The 16,404-nt window shown below is 36.3% G+C and overlaps 1 protein-coding gene across 1 annotated transcript; it reads left to right on the top strand.

The window, feature by feature from the left end:
- The first annotated feature begins 671 nt into the window (after positions 1-671).
- Positions 672-11,871, top strand: paf1 (PAF1 homolog, Paf1/RNA polymerase II complex component). The gene is made up of 14 exons (XM_057837976.1): positions 672-879; positions 4,146-4,178; positions 4,269-4,361; positions 4,450-4,571; positions 7,436-7,502; positions 7,601-7,702; positions 7,799-7,904; positions 8,073-8,141; positions 8,263-8,366; positions 9,610-9,726; positions 9,796-9,924; positions 10,043-10,148; positions 10,457-10,532; positions 11,181-11,871. The coding sequence occupies exons 1-14, from the start codon at positions 833-835 to the stop codon at positions 11,633-11,635; spliced, it is 1,626 nt and encodes a 541-aa protein (XP_057693959.1). The 5' UTR covers positions 672-832; the 3' UTR covers positions 11,636-11,871.
- Positions 11,872-16,404: the final 4,533 nt, after the last annotated feature.

The raw sequence follows: 16,404 nt of genomic DNA, 5'->3' as shown, positions 1-16,404 counted from the left end.
CATATTTAAGTTAGTAATGACAGTTATAATAACAGTTTATATGATTATTGATTTAAACAAATTTTCTGGCAATTTTATAGTGATTATGTGACAATAAAAAAAAAAAAAATTAAATAAAACAACACCAAATTATTTTAGGTGGGCTGAAGCCCACCTAAAACAGGCCTAATGACGCCACTGCTCTTGCCTAAGGTTATGTCTGAAGGAGACCTATTCTACAGCTTCAACTTGGTTGTGAAAAGAGGCATGCATGTCATTTTTTGGAGAAATATATCAGTGCATCCTGTCATAGTATATTTTAAAAGAATTTAGTGTCTCTGGAACTATACTTAGTAGTCCTGCAGTTAGAACTGTGCAATTAATAAGAGAAATAATATATTAAAAATTGATATAATAAATTATAGATAGGCAATGTTATGCCAATCTTGATTTACAACCTGGTGTAATATTTAAATCTTAAAATTACACGCAATCAATGAAATTCACATGAAATTAATTATAAAATCTATTATGTAAGTCTGACGATTTATCGTAATTTTTTTTGTGAAAGAACGAAGCGGACCATTTGGATTGGGGCCCCTTCACATAGTTTAATATTTAACTTTTGTGATGCACATCTACTGACAAGAGGGGGCGCACACACAAAAAATACAACTTATTCAAGAGCGGGTCAGTTAGTGAAGTTCTTCCGGTACGTAACAGCTCACTTCGCAAATGGAGGATACATTTTGATAGTTGCGTTTCCCTTTTTTTTAAATTTGAAGTATTTAGCGTTCGTATTAGACGTGACTATTATTTAAATAAGACATTTTGGGTGCTGTTTTGTGCTAGAATGGCGCCCACAATCCAGACACAAGCACAGCGCGAGGATGGCCACAGGTAAACACGTTACGGTCCATGACAAGCGAACTATTCAGTTTTGGTTCTCATTGAGCCTTTTCATGTTTTATTATATATTTTTTTAAATTATCCAAGTATGGCAATTGAAAATGGATTCTCATTTGCATTTCTGACTTGGTTTGAGACGGTTGAGTAACGCAAATAGATTTTATATGAAATAATACATGAGGGTTTCATTCTTAAGGGCACACAATTCTCTTGACGTCAACAAATTTTCTGCAAAATTATTTATATGCCACAAGCTACCCTGTAACACAGCTCAAACAATCACAAAATGTACTAAAATGCCGGAGAGTTATGTTTCCACCTTTGAAGCTTTTTTGCTAATTAAATAACAAAAAAACTAATCTCATAAATAAAAACGTAGCGTCACATTTTTGTGGACCAAATGATGCAAAATGTGATGTCCACACATAAACCAGGTCTTAATTATATTATTATTTAAACAGGGTGACAAAAAAAAACCTGGGAACTTATTGCACTCCAATAAAAAACAAGCGTGGTAGAAGAAAAATATTTCTTCACAGTACTTGAAACCTTAAAACATGCAGTGGCGTACCGCAAGCAACACGTCACTTCCGTTCATTAATATTCATGACATTAGCTACTGTTGCTAAGGGGGGGGACACACTACCGTTTGTCCCTAGTAGAAAATGAATGGAAATCGTGTACGAAGGAGATGTTTACGGAGCTAAACCTACCAATTATCTCCGAAAATGATGTCCCTAGTGCCAAATTCACTGGCAAAGATGTGAAGAACATAAAAATGTTCAGTTAAAGAGATGGCTTGAGTGTCGAAGGCTGAAAAAGATGAAAAAAACGAGCCGACCTAAGCATAGCCTTAGCTTTTTTATCTACGCGACTGACAATGACATTCTACTGTTTCAACAAGCTATCCTTTACCACCAGCCCTGTCTTTTTTATATATTATATCTTAGGGGTGCACGATATCCATTTTTTGAAACCGATACCGATATCGATAACTTCCTGCTCCTCAAAGCCGATATCGATAACCAGTAATAAATATATAATTTTTCTAAATGTATAACCTGAATTTTTGAACACCTGGAAGTTAAAAAAAAAAGTGCGGGATTCAACATAGATTTGCCTTTGATATCACCAGATTTTTCATAATGACATGAATAAAACAGTGCGTTTCACTTCTGCGCTGCCCGACAGCCAGCTAAGAATGAATGCACTTTCATAAACCACAAGGCTTGGTCTTTTCTTGCTTTTATGGGAAGACACTCGTCTTAATATTGTGAAAGTACAACAGAAAAATACACATTCAATACTCAATACACAACAACCCGCACAATACACTTATATACACAACTATTATATGTATAGACCCTACCCACCGACGTCACAAAATCACGTGCTCGCTGTATTGTTCCGCCCCCTTGTCCGTCATTTTGTGTCTGTATTATCAATGGTCTCAATTGATCGAGCAATTTATAATGCATTTCATGGAAGACCCGGTGCTTTCGGATGCCGTGAACTCACTTGATGCGTTGCATAAAAGGCGTTATGTGGAAAAGCTTCAGTTTATCCATTCGCCAGATCCATATTTGATGCCTAAATCGATGTTTTTCGACCCGCTGTCTGCGCCGTATTTGCCAGACATCTGCTAGCTAGCCTGATATTTAAAACTATCATGTCCACACAAAATCAGCCTATTCTCACGAAAGTTTGAAAAACTTTAAGAGCTTGGAGGCTTATAAATACTTCGTTGCCGGTTGGGTGAAACAGGTCCTCGTCCACGAAAATTCGGCAGGAATCTATCTTGTGCTTGGAAAGGTGAGTTACGAAATTTTCAATTCAAAATCTTTTGTTCTTGCTAACATCCACTGTCAAGTCTAATGTATTTCATGTCATTTGTCAATGGAGCTAGGGCTTTTAATGTTTATATGGTTTAGCGATAGCACTCTCACTACATACATACGTGTATGTTGTCGGCGATTAGCCTAGCAATGATCTTAATTGTGGTTGTCAGCCCAAAACCTTCTAAATATATATTAAATGCATCTTACCAGATATAAAATGACTACTACATAATCTGTGGTAATCGTTGGAGCCCAGTTTTCTCGTCGAATTGCAGCAGCCCATCTCGCTCTCTGCTCTCCAGGTCTCTCGGAATCCGGTAGAACTTCAAGTCTCTCAGTCTTCTCCGTCTATCTTCTCTGTTATTGCAACCGACCGCCACACACGCCTTCACCATTTTGATTATTAATGTTAACGAGCAGAAAAACACGCCGTAAATAGGAGGAATGTACGTAGCCGTAACAGGTAAACACGATGTGTTGACGGACAATTGGGCGGCACCAGTCAGGAGAGCGGAGTTGTGACGTCACGTGGGTAGGGTCTATAGCATAGCACACTAGCTTGAGCTACTAAAGCATTGGCTGGCTTCTATAACACAACAACTTATGAAGTTCTGTACATAAGACCCTTCCCCACAGACGTAAACATATATTGCACATCCATATGTTATAGTAAACATAAAATACTTATATTATTATTCTACATATATTTCCGAGGTGGAAACATAACAGAAAGCATTCACGATTGTCAATGCCACCGCTAGACACCGCAACGTGTAAGTAAATGAACCAAACTACAGTAACAAAAAAATAGATGCAGCGAATTAATCTGACCAGCAGGTGGCAGCAATGTCCCGCAAACCTATACTAGTGTTTAAACTGTAAAGCCAGCAGAGTACATATTATCGGTCCTGTTAATAATGTTATTCGATTTATCGGGATGCCGTCATAATTCACAGTATCCAGGTACGATGCTGCACCGGTATATGAGGAATCTCAACAGTAGATTTAAAAAATGCACTTTTACTGGTGGACACCATTTAAAGGACTTAATTTTTTTAAAAAGAAAGAAAATTCCATAATTGTTTTTTTTTTAAATGCCATGTTAAAGATTTAAATTACTATAAATAAAATAATCAATCACTCTTGGTTTTAATTGATTGGTAAAAAGTTGATAAAAATGTAGTAAAACAAGATAAATAGAATTAAAATGAATAAAAACAGTATAAGTACAGCGTGGAATGATGATGTGAATGTTTAGGTTTAGGTTGAGCCTCATTTGGCATTATTAATAACCATAGCAGAATGTTTCTGATTACACCTGCTTAATAATCATGATTGTCTGGCAATGATTTACTTCTGTTATTTGGGTCGTTGGCCTTCCAATCAACATTTTTTATCACTTTTCTGCCTTTCTTGCAGTCGGCCGTCATCACACAGAACTCTCCCGGAGAGGTAGGTAGTGTTGATACATGATTTATTGAGTTTAAACGTTGGTAAAAATGACATTGCAACTAAACAACAGCCATTTTTTGTTCTTGACAGGTCTGGCGTAGTATGTCGAGTGAAATACTGCAACAGCCTGCCAGACATACCATTCGATCCCAAATTCATCACGTACCCCTTTGATCAGCACAGGTACTGTCAATGCCTCTTTTTATCACAATGGAGGAGACAATTATGTTAATATACTGACACATTATTTTTCTTGTGACTTTGGTAACAGGTTTGTACAGTACAAAGCCACATCTCTGGAGAAGCAACACAAACATGAACTACTAACCGAACCGGACCTTGGTGTCACCATTGATCTAATCAACCCAGACACATACCGGATCGACCCCAACAGTAAGTCCGTGTGTTTGGCCTTCATTTAGACAACAACCAGTCTCACTCATTGTCATTTAGCTCATTATCAATAACTTTATATAAGAAATTAATGATTAATAATGATGAAAAGAATGTCATTCTGGTATATATGTGGACATAATGGGTCACTACTCACTTCTGTTCAAAATTTTTATACTGTGGCCTACATGACCCAAAGTGTGATTTATTCGTATATGAACGCCAGGTCTTTAGGGGGTTAAGTTTTTTTTTTATTTTTTAAAATATACAAGGGTGAGTCAAAAAGAATGAATGTGCCAAAGTCATCACACATTATTTCATTTTAAAATCATGTAAATAGACTGAATTAATTAATTGATAATTTAGTAAGAATTTAAATAAGATGAAAATAAGAAAAAAGTCTCTTTCACAAGTAAGTAATATTAACAAATTAAAAGTCATATCGGCTTGTTGTTGTCCGTGTCGCTGGTGGTGGTCACATTGAGCACTTGTAAAGCATTAAATAAAAACTTGAAGTTATATACAATTAGGCATGTGCCGGTTACCGGTTTCAAGGTTTACCGTGGTATGAAAACGTCACGGTTTCAAAACCACAAAAATTTTCCGTCATACCGTAGTACGGTATTCGCTATTTTACAAGTCTCAAAAATGCAGCCAGAAATACCTTGGAGCGGCAGCGCTCACCCCTCCCTTTCCGGTTGTTGATGTGTGTCGGTGACGCTATTCTGCTAAACACCAAAAAAGAAGCACTCCAAACAAAAGGCGTACTTTTCTTGAATTTATGGAGGTCTCAAATCATGGTAACTGAAATATACAGTTTTAAAACGTTGTACAATAGTATTTTACACGTGTGAGTAGCTTCATTAGCACAAACACAACAAAATGTGAGGAAGTCATCCATGAAAAAGTTCGCCAAAAACAAAACACATTTTCCTTTCAAATTCAAAATACAAATTAACTAAAAACTTACAAAGACGAATGTTAACCTAGTCTTAGTTGGGAGAGCAACTTCATCGACGTTAAAAATCTCACGGCCACTGAGAACAAGCTTGAATGAAGGAAAAGGGATAACATCAAAAATCGCTAATTGCGACAGATGATCTTGCCCTAAGCACAAATGTACACTCGCTGGAAAAGGAGAGGTTTCACTCCCAGTGTTTTTAGATGAAACCTTTACACAACAACATTCACATTTTAACTAACTTATCCATTTTTAACTTATTAACTTATGAATTCTGCGTCTTTTTAACACAAAGGCATGACATGTAGACTAGAGTTGACACAGTGGCTGAAAATGGCAAAACTTCACTTGAGCTTTTGCCTCCTCAAAAACAAAAACAAAAAAAAGTACAGTCAATATTTTTCAATTTTATTTAGAAGTGTTTTTACTTTTTTATAGCAATTAACTTAGTTCTTGCTCCAATCTTGAGCAACCTGAGCTGTGGCTGTGGGTAGTCTATAAGTTCTATTTATTTTAATTTTATTTAAAATATTTTTTTGTTTATTTATTTATTTTAACATAATATTCATGTTCCAATTTGCAAATATTTTCTGAAAAATAAAAAAATCCTGGAAAGTTTTTTTTTCTGTTTTTTTTTAACCCATACCTCTCAAAATAACACATTTTGGAGCTATAATTGCAATACCGTGATACCGTAAAACCGCGGTATTTTTGCTCACGGTTATCGTACCGTCAAAATCTCATACCGGCACATGCCTATATACAATACTTGTATCCATATTTTTTAAATATACCAAAATGGTTTTGGCACATTCTTTTTGAATCACCCTGTGTAAATATATATATATATATATATATATATATATATATATATATATATATATATATATACAGTGGTACCTCTACATACGAATTTAATTCGTTCCAGGACCTTGTTTGTAAGTCGAAATGGTCGTATGTCGAGCAGGATTTTCCCATAGGAATACATTATAATTCCATTAATTCGTTCCAAAGCCTAAAAACATACACTAAATTCTTAATAAATACTGCTGGCACTGTTACAAATGGCAATTAAACATAGAAAAACAAATAAGTTATAAATAAATAAGTCAGAATAATATAATAAGAAGAAGAATCATTAATAATTATTCCTGTAAATAATGTAACGAATTGGATTCTAATATGGCGGACACTTTTTACTGTCCCTGAACGCACCGCGAAGCTGACGTCACGGTGAGATAGGTCGGTGCGGTAGAGATAATACTTTCGTTTTCTTGAGAGCAGTCAACTGCTTAAGACAATGGGCGTTTTGTGTTGGATAAGTTCTTAAATAAATGATAAAAACGTGACGAAGCTGGCGATTTCCTTGGCAATGTTACCACAATAATAATTGTCACCTTAACTTATAAATAGTGGCGAACGGTGGTCGGAAGAGGACCATGGAGCTGTATTGTTGAGCCAGTTCAGGGACGCGCACACCAAGCTCATATTTTTCTATAACTTGCATCTTCATTTCAAAGGTAAGCATCACTTTTTTCCTTGTTTCTCCAACTGTATCAACTTTTTTTGAAAACTGTGTTGATTTCTCACACAAGAAAATCCACCGTGCGTTCGTTTGCAGTGCTGTCATGTCGTCGTATTTCGAGCAACTCGTCGGATGTAGAAACAAATGGCGGCTCAAATTTTACGTCGGATGTCGAAAAGATCGTGTGTCGAAGTGATCGTATGTAGAGGTACCACTGTATAATGTATACTACAAAAACAATTACTTGCCTTATACAGGTTTAAGGTCCAACTTGGTTCCATTAGATGAAAAAAATATTTAAAGATTGTTTTGGTGACACTTATTTATGGATTAGTTATAGTTTTATCACTTTAACGAAATCGTATTTTTTTTCTTCAGTACTATTGGATCTAGCAGATGAAAAACTATTAGAAGAGGACATCCAGGCTCCATCCAGCTCAAAGAGGTAAAATTCTCAAAATGAGTCTACCTTCATTGTGTTGCTGGCAAAAACTTTGAATTTTTATTTTAATGTTTGAAATTTTTTGTCCTGCACTCTTTAAGATCCCAGCAGCACGCCAAGGTAGTGCCATGGATGAGAAAGACGGAATATATTTCAACTGAGTTCAACAGATATGGCGTCTCCAATGAGAAAGTAGAAGTCAAGTAAGTTGATGAGTAAGGAGCAAAGTGTATGAGAGATTGCATGTTTATGAAAGTGTAAGCAACAGGTTTGTAAACTAAATGCGTGTTTGTGCTTAGGATCGGCGTGTCCGTCAAACAGCAATTTACAGAAGAGGAAATCTACAAGGACAGAGACAGCCAAATCGCTGCTATTGAGAAGACCTTTGAGGATGCACAGAAACCGGTGAGAGCCAAGTGGTGCACCACTGCAAATAATACTTAGTTGCATTTTGAATTTGATTTCTTAAAAAAAGCGTGCTGCCATTTATAAAGCAACTGACCAATTGATGACAATGTAGTTGAGCATTTTTTTTTTTTTTTTTTTTTGTGACTGTGTGTTGTTTATGCTCAGATTACCCAGCACTACAGCAAACCCAGAGTTACTCCAGTTGAGGTTTTGCCCGCCTTCCCAGACTTTAAGGTGAGTTTAACTCATTGAATGCCGTCGAGAGCGATAGTCACATTAACTGCCACTAAATAGAAAACCAATAAGTTCTGAAGCTGAATATGCACATTGCAACATTTACTCTGTTCTCCTCTAGATGTGGATCAACCCGTGCGCTCAAGTAATCTTCGACTCCGATCCAGCTCCGAAAGATTTTTCTGGACCAGCAGGCGTAGAAATGATGTCTCAAGCAATGATCAGGTAGCTCAGTATAGAGCATGCTGGACCAGCAGGCGTAGAAATGATGTCTCAAGCAATGATCAGGTAGCTCAGTATAGAGCATGCTTTGTTGGTATTAATTTTAGGCGGAGTTAATATTTTTTGGTAATTTAAAATACAATTTTACTCCCCCCACCTCCCACCACAGCAAAAGACCTGATGTCCACATAGCGTGCACATTACATTTTGGGTCATGTAGGCCCAAAAATTAACAAGTGTGGCTTGCTTGTAGCAAAATGTGATGTTCACAGCACAGCAGGTCTCAAATATAAGTACGTATACATTCACACACTCACACAAATATTTATTGTTAATCATTACTTTATTTTTTTTATATTTTAATTTTTAGGACTAAATTACAGATTCATTAAAATTAATACAATTTAAATTTATACAGGTATACACTCTAGTTATGGTGGTTAAAGTTTTATTTTTTTATTATTTCACAGTATTTAACAATGTCCAGGTAAGAGTGCAAACTAGCGTCTTCCTCGACACATATATTGCACGTGTCTTACGCTTACATTTTATGCTCTAGCGCTCCTGGCGGTCGTTAGAAAAATTGATAAATTGGCCGCATTATTGGATACGCTGCAGGATTCAAAATGAGGGAAAAAAGTAGCAGCTTGTAATCTGGAAATTACGGTATTTAAGCTAGTTGGACTCCCTCATGGGCATGTACTAATATATTTCTTGTTGGTGTTTGTTCTCTTCTGTCTGCCTCCTTCCTTTCTGTAACCCCGTAACCCCTTCCTGTTTTCTGCTTTCTAATAAACAAAACATAATGAACAACCACAATGGAAGTATATCAAACTCCCATGTGATACATTAAAACTGTTCAGACCATAAGGACTCTCAGATTCCTATTCTCTGTATCTAAACAGTTGAACAGGACACGTATTTCAGTGCCATTGACGGCGTGCTAAAATTTCAATTCATTTTGACTGGGAGAGGTGAAGGAAAGGTCAAAATGGATTGGCCATCTAGCGCCGTCAATTGCAGCCAATAATGTAACAGGTATGCGACCCGAATATGACTCAAAATTGTTAGGAAGTAACCAATGGGAGCTCAAATCATCCCCACGCGAATGATCACTCTCAGCAGTCCCAGTCAAAATGGATTGGATGGCTAGTGCTGTCCATGACAGCCTTTAAGTTAAATGAGTACTATATAAAGAGTTAAAGCACGGAGCGTTACATGTGACTAATGAACGCCTTCCACGCAGAGGTATGATGGACGAGGAAGGAAACCAGTTTGTGGCCTACTTCCTGCCCAACGAGGACACGCTTCGCAAGCGTAAACGAGATTGTGACGAGGGACTTGACTACATGCCGGATGACCTGTGAGGAAACATCACGACTCGCACATTTAATTCTGGTTCAATTATTGAGAAAGTTATTTGCCTTCTCAGGTATGACTACAAGATAGCCAGGGAGTACAACTGGAACGTGAAAAACAAAGCCAGCAAAGGTTACGAGGAGAACTACTTTTTCATCTTCAGAGATGGGGATGGGGTTTATTACAATGAGCTGGAAACAAGGTATGTTCCTGTTTTAGTGGCATAGCCATATTTTGCCTCATTATCCCAAATGATACAATACATTGTTGTCCAAACTAGTGATCAGCATCGTTACATCGGTGTGGCTTTTGTCTCGTAGGGTGCGTCTGAGCAAGAGGAGAGCTAAGGCGGGCGCCCAGTCCACTACCAATGCTGTGTTGGTGTGCAAGCACAGAGACATGAACGAGAAGGAGTTGGAGGCCCAGGTCAGTCCTAAATTGGCTTCGAAAATGGGTTTTAGACAGTGTTGTTTTTGTCAACAGTGATGATAACAAAATTTTTTTGTCGACAATTTTTTTCATGTCGATGACCAGCTAAATATGTGGCTTGAGAGACTAGACTGTTGATTAAAAATAGAAACTTGTTGCCTCGTTCGGCGCAGACATGAACTAAGTGGCATTTGGGGGTCAGACAAATATTAAAGGAGCTGCCAAAAACAACACTGGTTTGAGATTTTTTATTTTTTTTTTAACTCCTACCGAGTCGGTAAAATGACTGTCCGTTGGATTCATAGGAGGCCCGTAAAGCTCAGCTGGAGAACCATGAGCCGGAGGATGAAGAGGAAGACATGGACATGGATAAAGACTCTGGTCAGTATTTCTTAACCCCTTTGTAGAGCACTTATTTAAATACTATAAAGTTAAAAAAAATAAAATAAAAATCTTATTTTATGTGTTCTTGCTGGCCATAACAGCACATTTCTGTTTTTATTCATCTTAATTATATTATGCTTTGTTATATTATGTGATGGATCACATTTTGGGTGATGTAGGATACACTTGTATACCACATATTAATATTGTGGCTTACATTGCCTCAAAATTGACTCACTTGTCCTATTAAGGGTTATTTCTCTCTTGGCCAAGATTCCAATGTGTACTCATGGGTTTAAAAATTGGTTTATGTGTGTCCGCCAGGTGGTACTACTGTCCCATTAGCTATGCATGTGGCAAAAACAAATTGTTTGTTAAATATTCATTGTTTTGCGATCCCCCCAAATATGATTATTTTATATTTAAATTTGTGTATTGTTTTGATATATTTCAACAAATCTTCAACAAATTTTTAGACAAGATTATATAAGCATTTTGTTAATCACGACCAGTTCCTCCAGTCAAACTGGATTGGACATCTATTGCTGTCAATGACTGTCAAGGAATTGTCCATATGTATTTTATTTTCTAGTGCACGTGCATACCAGCTTGCCTTACATTTGATTTTTGCCCCATTCCTTCAAGGCGATGATAAAGACAGAGTCAGCGGCAGTGAGGCCGAGAATTCCGCTAGCGATTCAGACAGGGAGGACGAAGATCAGGAGCGGACGACTAGAGATGAGGAGGACTATGACGAAGACGATCGTGACAGGGCAAAGGTTGCCGGCAAGGTCAAGAGGAGGCGGTCGAGTGGCAGCGAGAGCGGCGAAGACCGTGCCCGGGAGATGCGAGATGAGGAGGAAATCTTCGGAAGCGACGACGACGACAGCGACAACGAGCCCAAACGAAGCAGCGGCGACGAGGGTAGCGATGACGACGAAGAAGGAGGAGGAGGAGGCGGTGGCAGAGAAGGCAGCAGGAGTCGCAGCGCCTCTCCAGCTCATAGCGAGCGAAGCAGCGACCACTCGGAGGCACGGCCGCCGAGCGCCAGCGGTAGTGAACGGGCATCAGATTCCAGCGATGCAAGTGACTCAGAATGATTGCACTATCCTTGTTGTTGTAGTACTTTTGGACTGGAGATATAACTTCTTATATGTAGATGTAGCTTGTGAACCCAATTGTATATGGATGCCATTCTTCATTTGTTGTATTTGAAACAACCAACACACAAAATGTTCAAATGTACCTTGCCAGATTTTTTTGACATTATGTAATACCTTTAAGAACATTAAAAGACAGGCACAGTTTTGATAATTCCATTTGGTTTACTGTACTTTTTAAATGTCAAACCAATTTTCATGGCAGTCAACAATTAGACATTAAACCCTACTGTGATTTGAGAAAGGCAGAGCGATTGAGAAAATGGAGAACGGCTTTAATTGATACCAACAATTTCAAATGCTAATTTTATATATAATTAAATCAAAAAATTATTTTCTCTAGAGATGGTGTCAAACTCTGCTTTCTCGTCGGCCACATTGTAGCCATTTATACTAGATGTCCAATTCATTTTGACTGGGAGGGAATGACTGCTTCTGACTTTCCAAAATACATTGGATGTCTAGCGCCGGCAATGACTGAAACTAGGGCTGCCCTAGTTAATCCAGTAATCCACACCCTTTAGATTATCAAATGAATCACCAACTAGTTTGATAGTCGAGGAATCGTTTAGAGAGATTTGTTGACCTTCAAAATGGTCCAAAATCTTTGGGCGTTTTAATAACAAATATTTTCTCGTGTCGTTTTTATTTTTTTGTTCTTTTTGGTGTTTATTTACGTTTTAATTTAAAAAAAAAAAAAAAAAAAAAGTGGGATTGTAATTACGTACCCTTTATATCCAAAAAAAGAAAAGGAAAAAACAGTTATCTCTTTTTTTGTTTAAAGTTTGCTCATTTTAAATGAAAATTCCTGGAGTCCTTGATTGTTGCGTCGAGGACTTCCGAATTTTAAAAAAATATATTTTAGCTTGATAAGAAACTTGAAGTCTTTGCACATGATTTACCAAATTGGCCCTGATTATAAGGCAACCTCCTCTTTTTTAAGACTCAAGTTTGAAAAAAAGACTTTTTGAACAAATTAATTTCTATACAGAAAATAAATTACAGTACATCCGAAATAAATGATTATAACAATCTATTTGCGAGAAAAAGCATGTTATTTTGCCTCATTCAAATCTTAATATCTGAACATTTAAATATGTAAACTAAAGTGCAATCACATTCATAAATGAATGGCTTCTGGTTTTTGAAATGTAAATAAACCAATTTATTGTGATAAAACAACAAAATTGCAATATCTGCATTAACCATCAAAGTGAAGTCTGACTGTAACTGTAGTCTTGAAACAAATCTGAATAAGGAAAAACATTGCAATAAAATAATGCAAACTGGTTCAACTAAAAAGAGTAGCTGAGATTTGTCATGACAGAACATCACTTCAATGATATCTGGTGCCATCTAGCGTCGTGAATGGGGAGAGTAGCTGAGATCTCTCATGACAGAACATCGCTTCAATGATATCTGGCGCCATCTAGTGTCGTGAATGGGTATAATGTCTAGACCGCGAATATAAGACGACCCCCTCTTTTTCAGTGTTATTTCAATGCAAAAAAACACTCTTATATTCGGGACAATACAGTACTTTCACTGGTCACACAAAATAACATGGCAGGCCGCATCTGTCACCCAGGTTGCCATTTTGACACCGCGCTATGGAGTTACTATGAGCTGACTCGTTGGTGAAAAAACAGACAACTTCATGTTAAAATTCATCCATTTATTAGCATTACGATGCATTTTTTTGAAATGCACAAAACATAACCATTTTATGTTTAATGGTTACCAGATTGAGCCAGTTTGTTTTTCAGCCACTCGTCCGACAAGTCTTTGACATTTTCCACATCGAAAGTCTGAAGAAACAAAAAAACAGCTACAGTAAAAAGAATTTGATTTAGATGAAAGTGAATAATTGTGAGATGTTAAGATTGTTACCTTTGTGGGGTGGATGTCTACCACCAGCTTCTGAACTTGGCACGAGTACTTGTAATTGTCACTCATCTTGCAGTCTTTTGTTTGAAAGAAGACATTTATTTGGACATTTATATTTTTTCAAAAAGCACTAATTCTATGTACTGACCCGTTGGGTGTGAGAGTATCAAACACAACTGGCGAGATTTAAATCCTCCAGCATTGGTGTACTCAAAAGTATAGGCAATGAATGTGCCTAATTGTCAAGAAAAAAAGCAAAATAATTTTATATTGCATGCAACATGTTTAGTTATGCATTTAAGGATATCTGGGCTCATGTTTGGGTATTCTGTCCCTCAAATCTTCCAGTGAGGTGTCCTGGAAGACAAAAATTAACATTTTAAAACAAAAAATTGTTCCATTACTAGGGGGAAAAAGCTTCACTTGCCTCATATTCAGCCTCAAAGACCATAAGTGACCCCTCCATTTTCACTGTAAAAGATGTTATTTATGCTTCAGTAATAAAATGTACCAGTAACAAGTTTTTTTTCACAGTTGATACTCACTTATAACAGCAGAATTGGTGCTGCTATAATTTAAATGCCTCAGTTTGTCCTGAAGGACGTCATCCATCTGGCATGCAGTCATTTTGATGTTGTTTACCTACTATCAAGAAGAAGGGATTTTTTTTAAAAGTGTCTGACTAATTTAAATGACTTCACTTCTAATTGCCCATTAGATAAAACACTTACTTTGCCTTTCATAAGAAAAAATCTAAATAAGCATCATGTAGGCTTTTTTTTTAAATGAATAAATAAAACATGATATACCGGTAACATGAATCTTGGACATACACTCAGTTGCATGTGAAATGTATCACATTTTAAAGTGAAATTGATACCGTTTTAATACATTTTTCCCTCAGATGTGGCAGCGATACACTTCCAACTTTCATCATTACAAATACAATAATTTGTTTGTTTTATTGAGAAGCTCACATAAACTTGGGATTTTAGGGTAATTCAGACTTGCAAAAAAGTAATACACAAGAAAGGTAAGCATGATGAATCCAGTAAAATACTGATTAAATGACATCACCAAATTGATTACTTTTGTTTCTACATTTTTTGTTCTAACACTCCCCTCCCATCTTAAAATTATTAAATAATCATTAATTTCTGATCTTTTTTTCCTCAATGTCTAGTAGTTTCATAATGGACTTACCTATTACAACTTGGCACCAAAGCAATCATGAGTCATTGACTTAACTGTGTAATAAAATGTCCACCTAAACTTGCCACGTCTTCCTCGCCTCCTCCAAATATGTACACAATTATTTGGAGAATGTATACAAGTCAAAGCTCGTTGTAATCCATCCGTGAGGCAGTTTTAAATTCATTGAAATTCATATGGAGAAGGATTTTCTATTTTTTGCCCTACAAGAGTCAAAATTGTTGACATGCACCTTTGTCGGAATATTCTATTGCAATCATCGAATTAGCTATTGAACATGTTACAAATTTATTTAGGTTACCTTATCTCTGTATATCAAAATATTATTACCTCCTCCAGAAAGGGGAACCTACAGAAAGTGGAGGTTATGTATTCAGCTTTGTATGTCAGTTTGTTTGTCTTTATGCTTGTGTTCAAGATAAGTCAAGGATGAATTAAGGATTATCAAATTTGCTGGATATTTTTGTAATATGAAACAAAAAAGAGGATAAAATTTTGGGGGTAATGAGGTCAAAGTTCTCGGGGCCATATTGAATTTATATGTTTGTGTTCATGATTACTCACGAATGGATAAAGGGATTATACTCAACTTTGCATGGTTATGTTTGTAATGCTAAGCGAAGGAGGTGATTACATTTTGTGGTAATGAGGTCAAAGGTCACGGAGGTCAGAAAAGGAATTTTGTGATAACTAAATAATGGATTAGCCTTTCTAACTCAAATGATATGGCAAGAAAATAAGTGGTGATATTTCGGGGCATGAAGACAAATGTAGACTGAACACTCTAACAGATACGTATGTATGACATTGCTTAGATCTTTTTTTTTTAACTGCTCAATTTGATTAAACACAAAATCAAACTGCAAGACAATGTTACATAGCATCATCCATTTATTGGTGAGTCAAAAAATGGACAGAAATCTTCAGCATTTTATTGGTTTGCTAAATCAGCCATCTTATTTTCCAGCCATTGCTCGGACAAGTCGTTCATATATATATATATATATATATATATATATATATATATATATATATATATATATATATATATATATATATATATATATATATATATATATATATATATATATATATATATATATACTGGACTCTCTCAGAAAATTAGAATACACAATATTCTAATTTTTTGAGACAGTCCTGTGTATATATACAGGACTGTCTCAGGAAATTAGAATACACAATTAGAATATTGTGTATTCTAATTTCCTGAGACAGTCCTGTATATATACACAGGACTGTCTCAAAAAATTAGAATATTGTGTATTCTAATTTTCTGAGACAGTCCAGTATATATATACACAGTGCCTTGCAAAAGTATTCGGCCCCCTTAAATCTTGTAACCTTTTGCCACATTTCAGGCTTCAAACATAAAGATATGAAATTTAATTTTTTTGTCAAGAATCAACAACAAGTGGGACACAATCGTGAAGTGGAACAACATTTATTGGATAATTTAAACTTTTTTAACATATAAAAAACTGAAAAGTGGGGCGTGCAATATTATTCGGCCCCTTTACTTTCAGTGCAGCAAACTCACTCCAGAAGTTCAGTGAGGATCTCTGAATGATCCAATGTTGTCCTAAATGACC

The sequence above is a fragment of the Corythoichthys intestinalis genome, chromosome 6 (genome assembly GCF_030265065.1).
Source record: "Corythoichthys intestinalis isolate RoL2023-P3 chromosome 6, ASM3026506v1, whole genome shotgun sequence".
Lineage (NCBI taxonomy): Eukaryota > Metazoa > Chordata > Actinopteri > Syngnathiformes > Syngnathidae > Corythoichthys > Corythoichthys intestinalis.
The sequence above is the reverse complement of the archived record's forward strand: the minus strand, read 5'-3'. Positions and strand labels throughout refer to the sequence as shown.

Bases quoted from the DNA above. Each gene is read 5' to 3' on its own strand.
- paf1 (XM_057837976.1), top strand. From the start codon at position 833: ATGGCGCCCACAATCCAGACACAAGCACAGCGCGAGGATGGCCACAG. The intron at 10,149-10,456 runs GTCAGTCCTAAA...TTGGATTCATAG, and splicing joins AGAAGGAGTTGGAGGCCCAG to GAGGCCCGTAAAGCTCAGCT. The intron at 10,533-11,180 runs GTCAGTATTTCT...CATTCCTTCAAG, and splicing joins GGACATGGATAAAGACTCTG to GCGATGATAAAGACAGAGTC.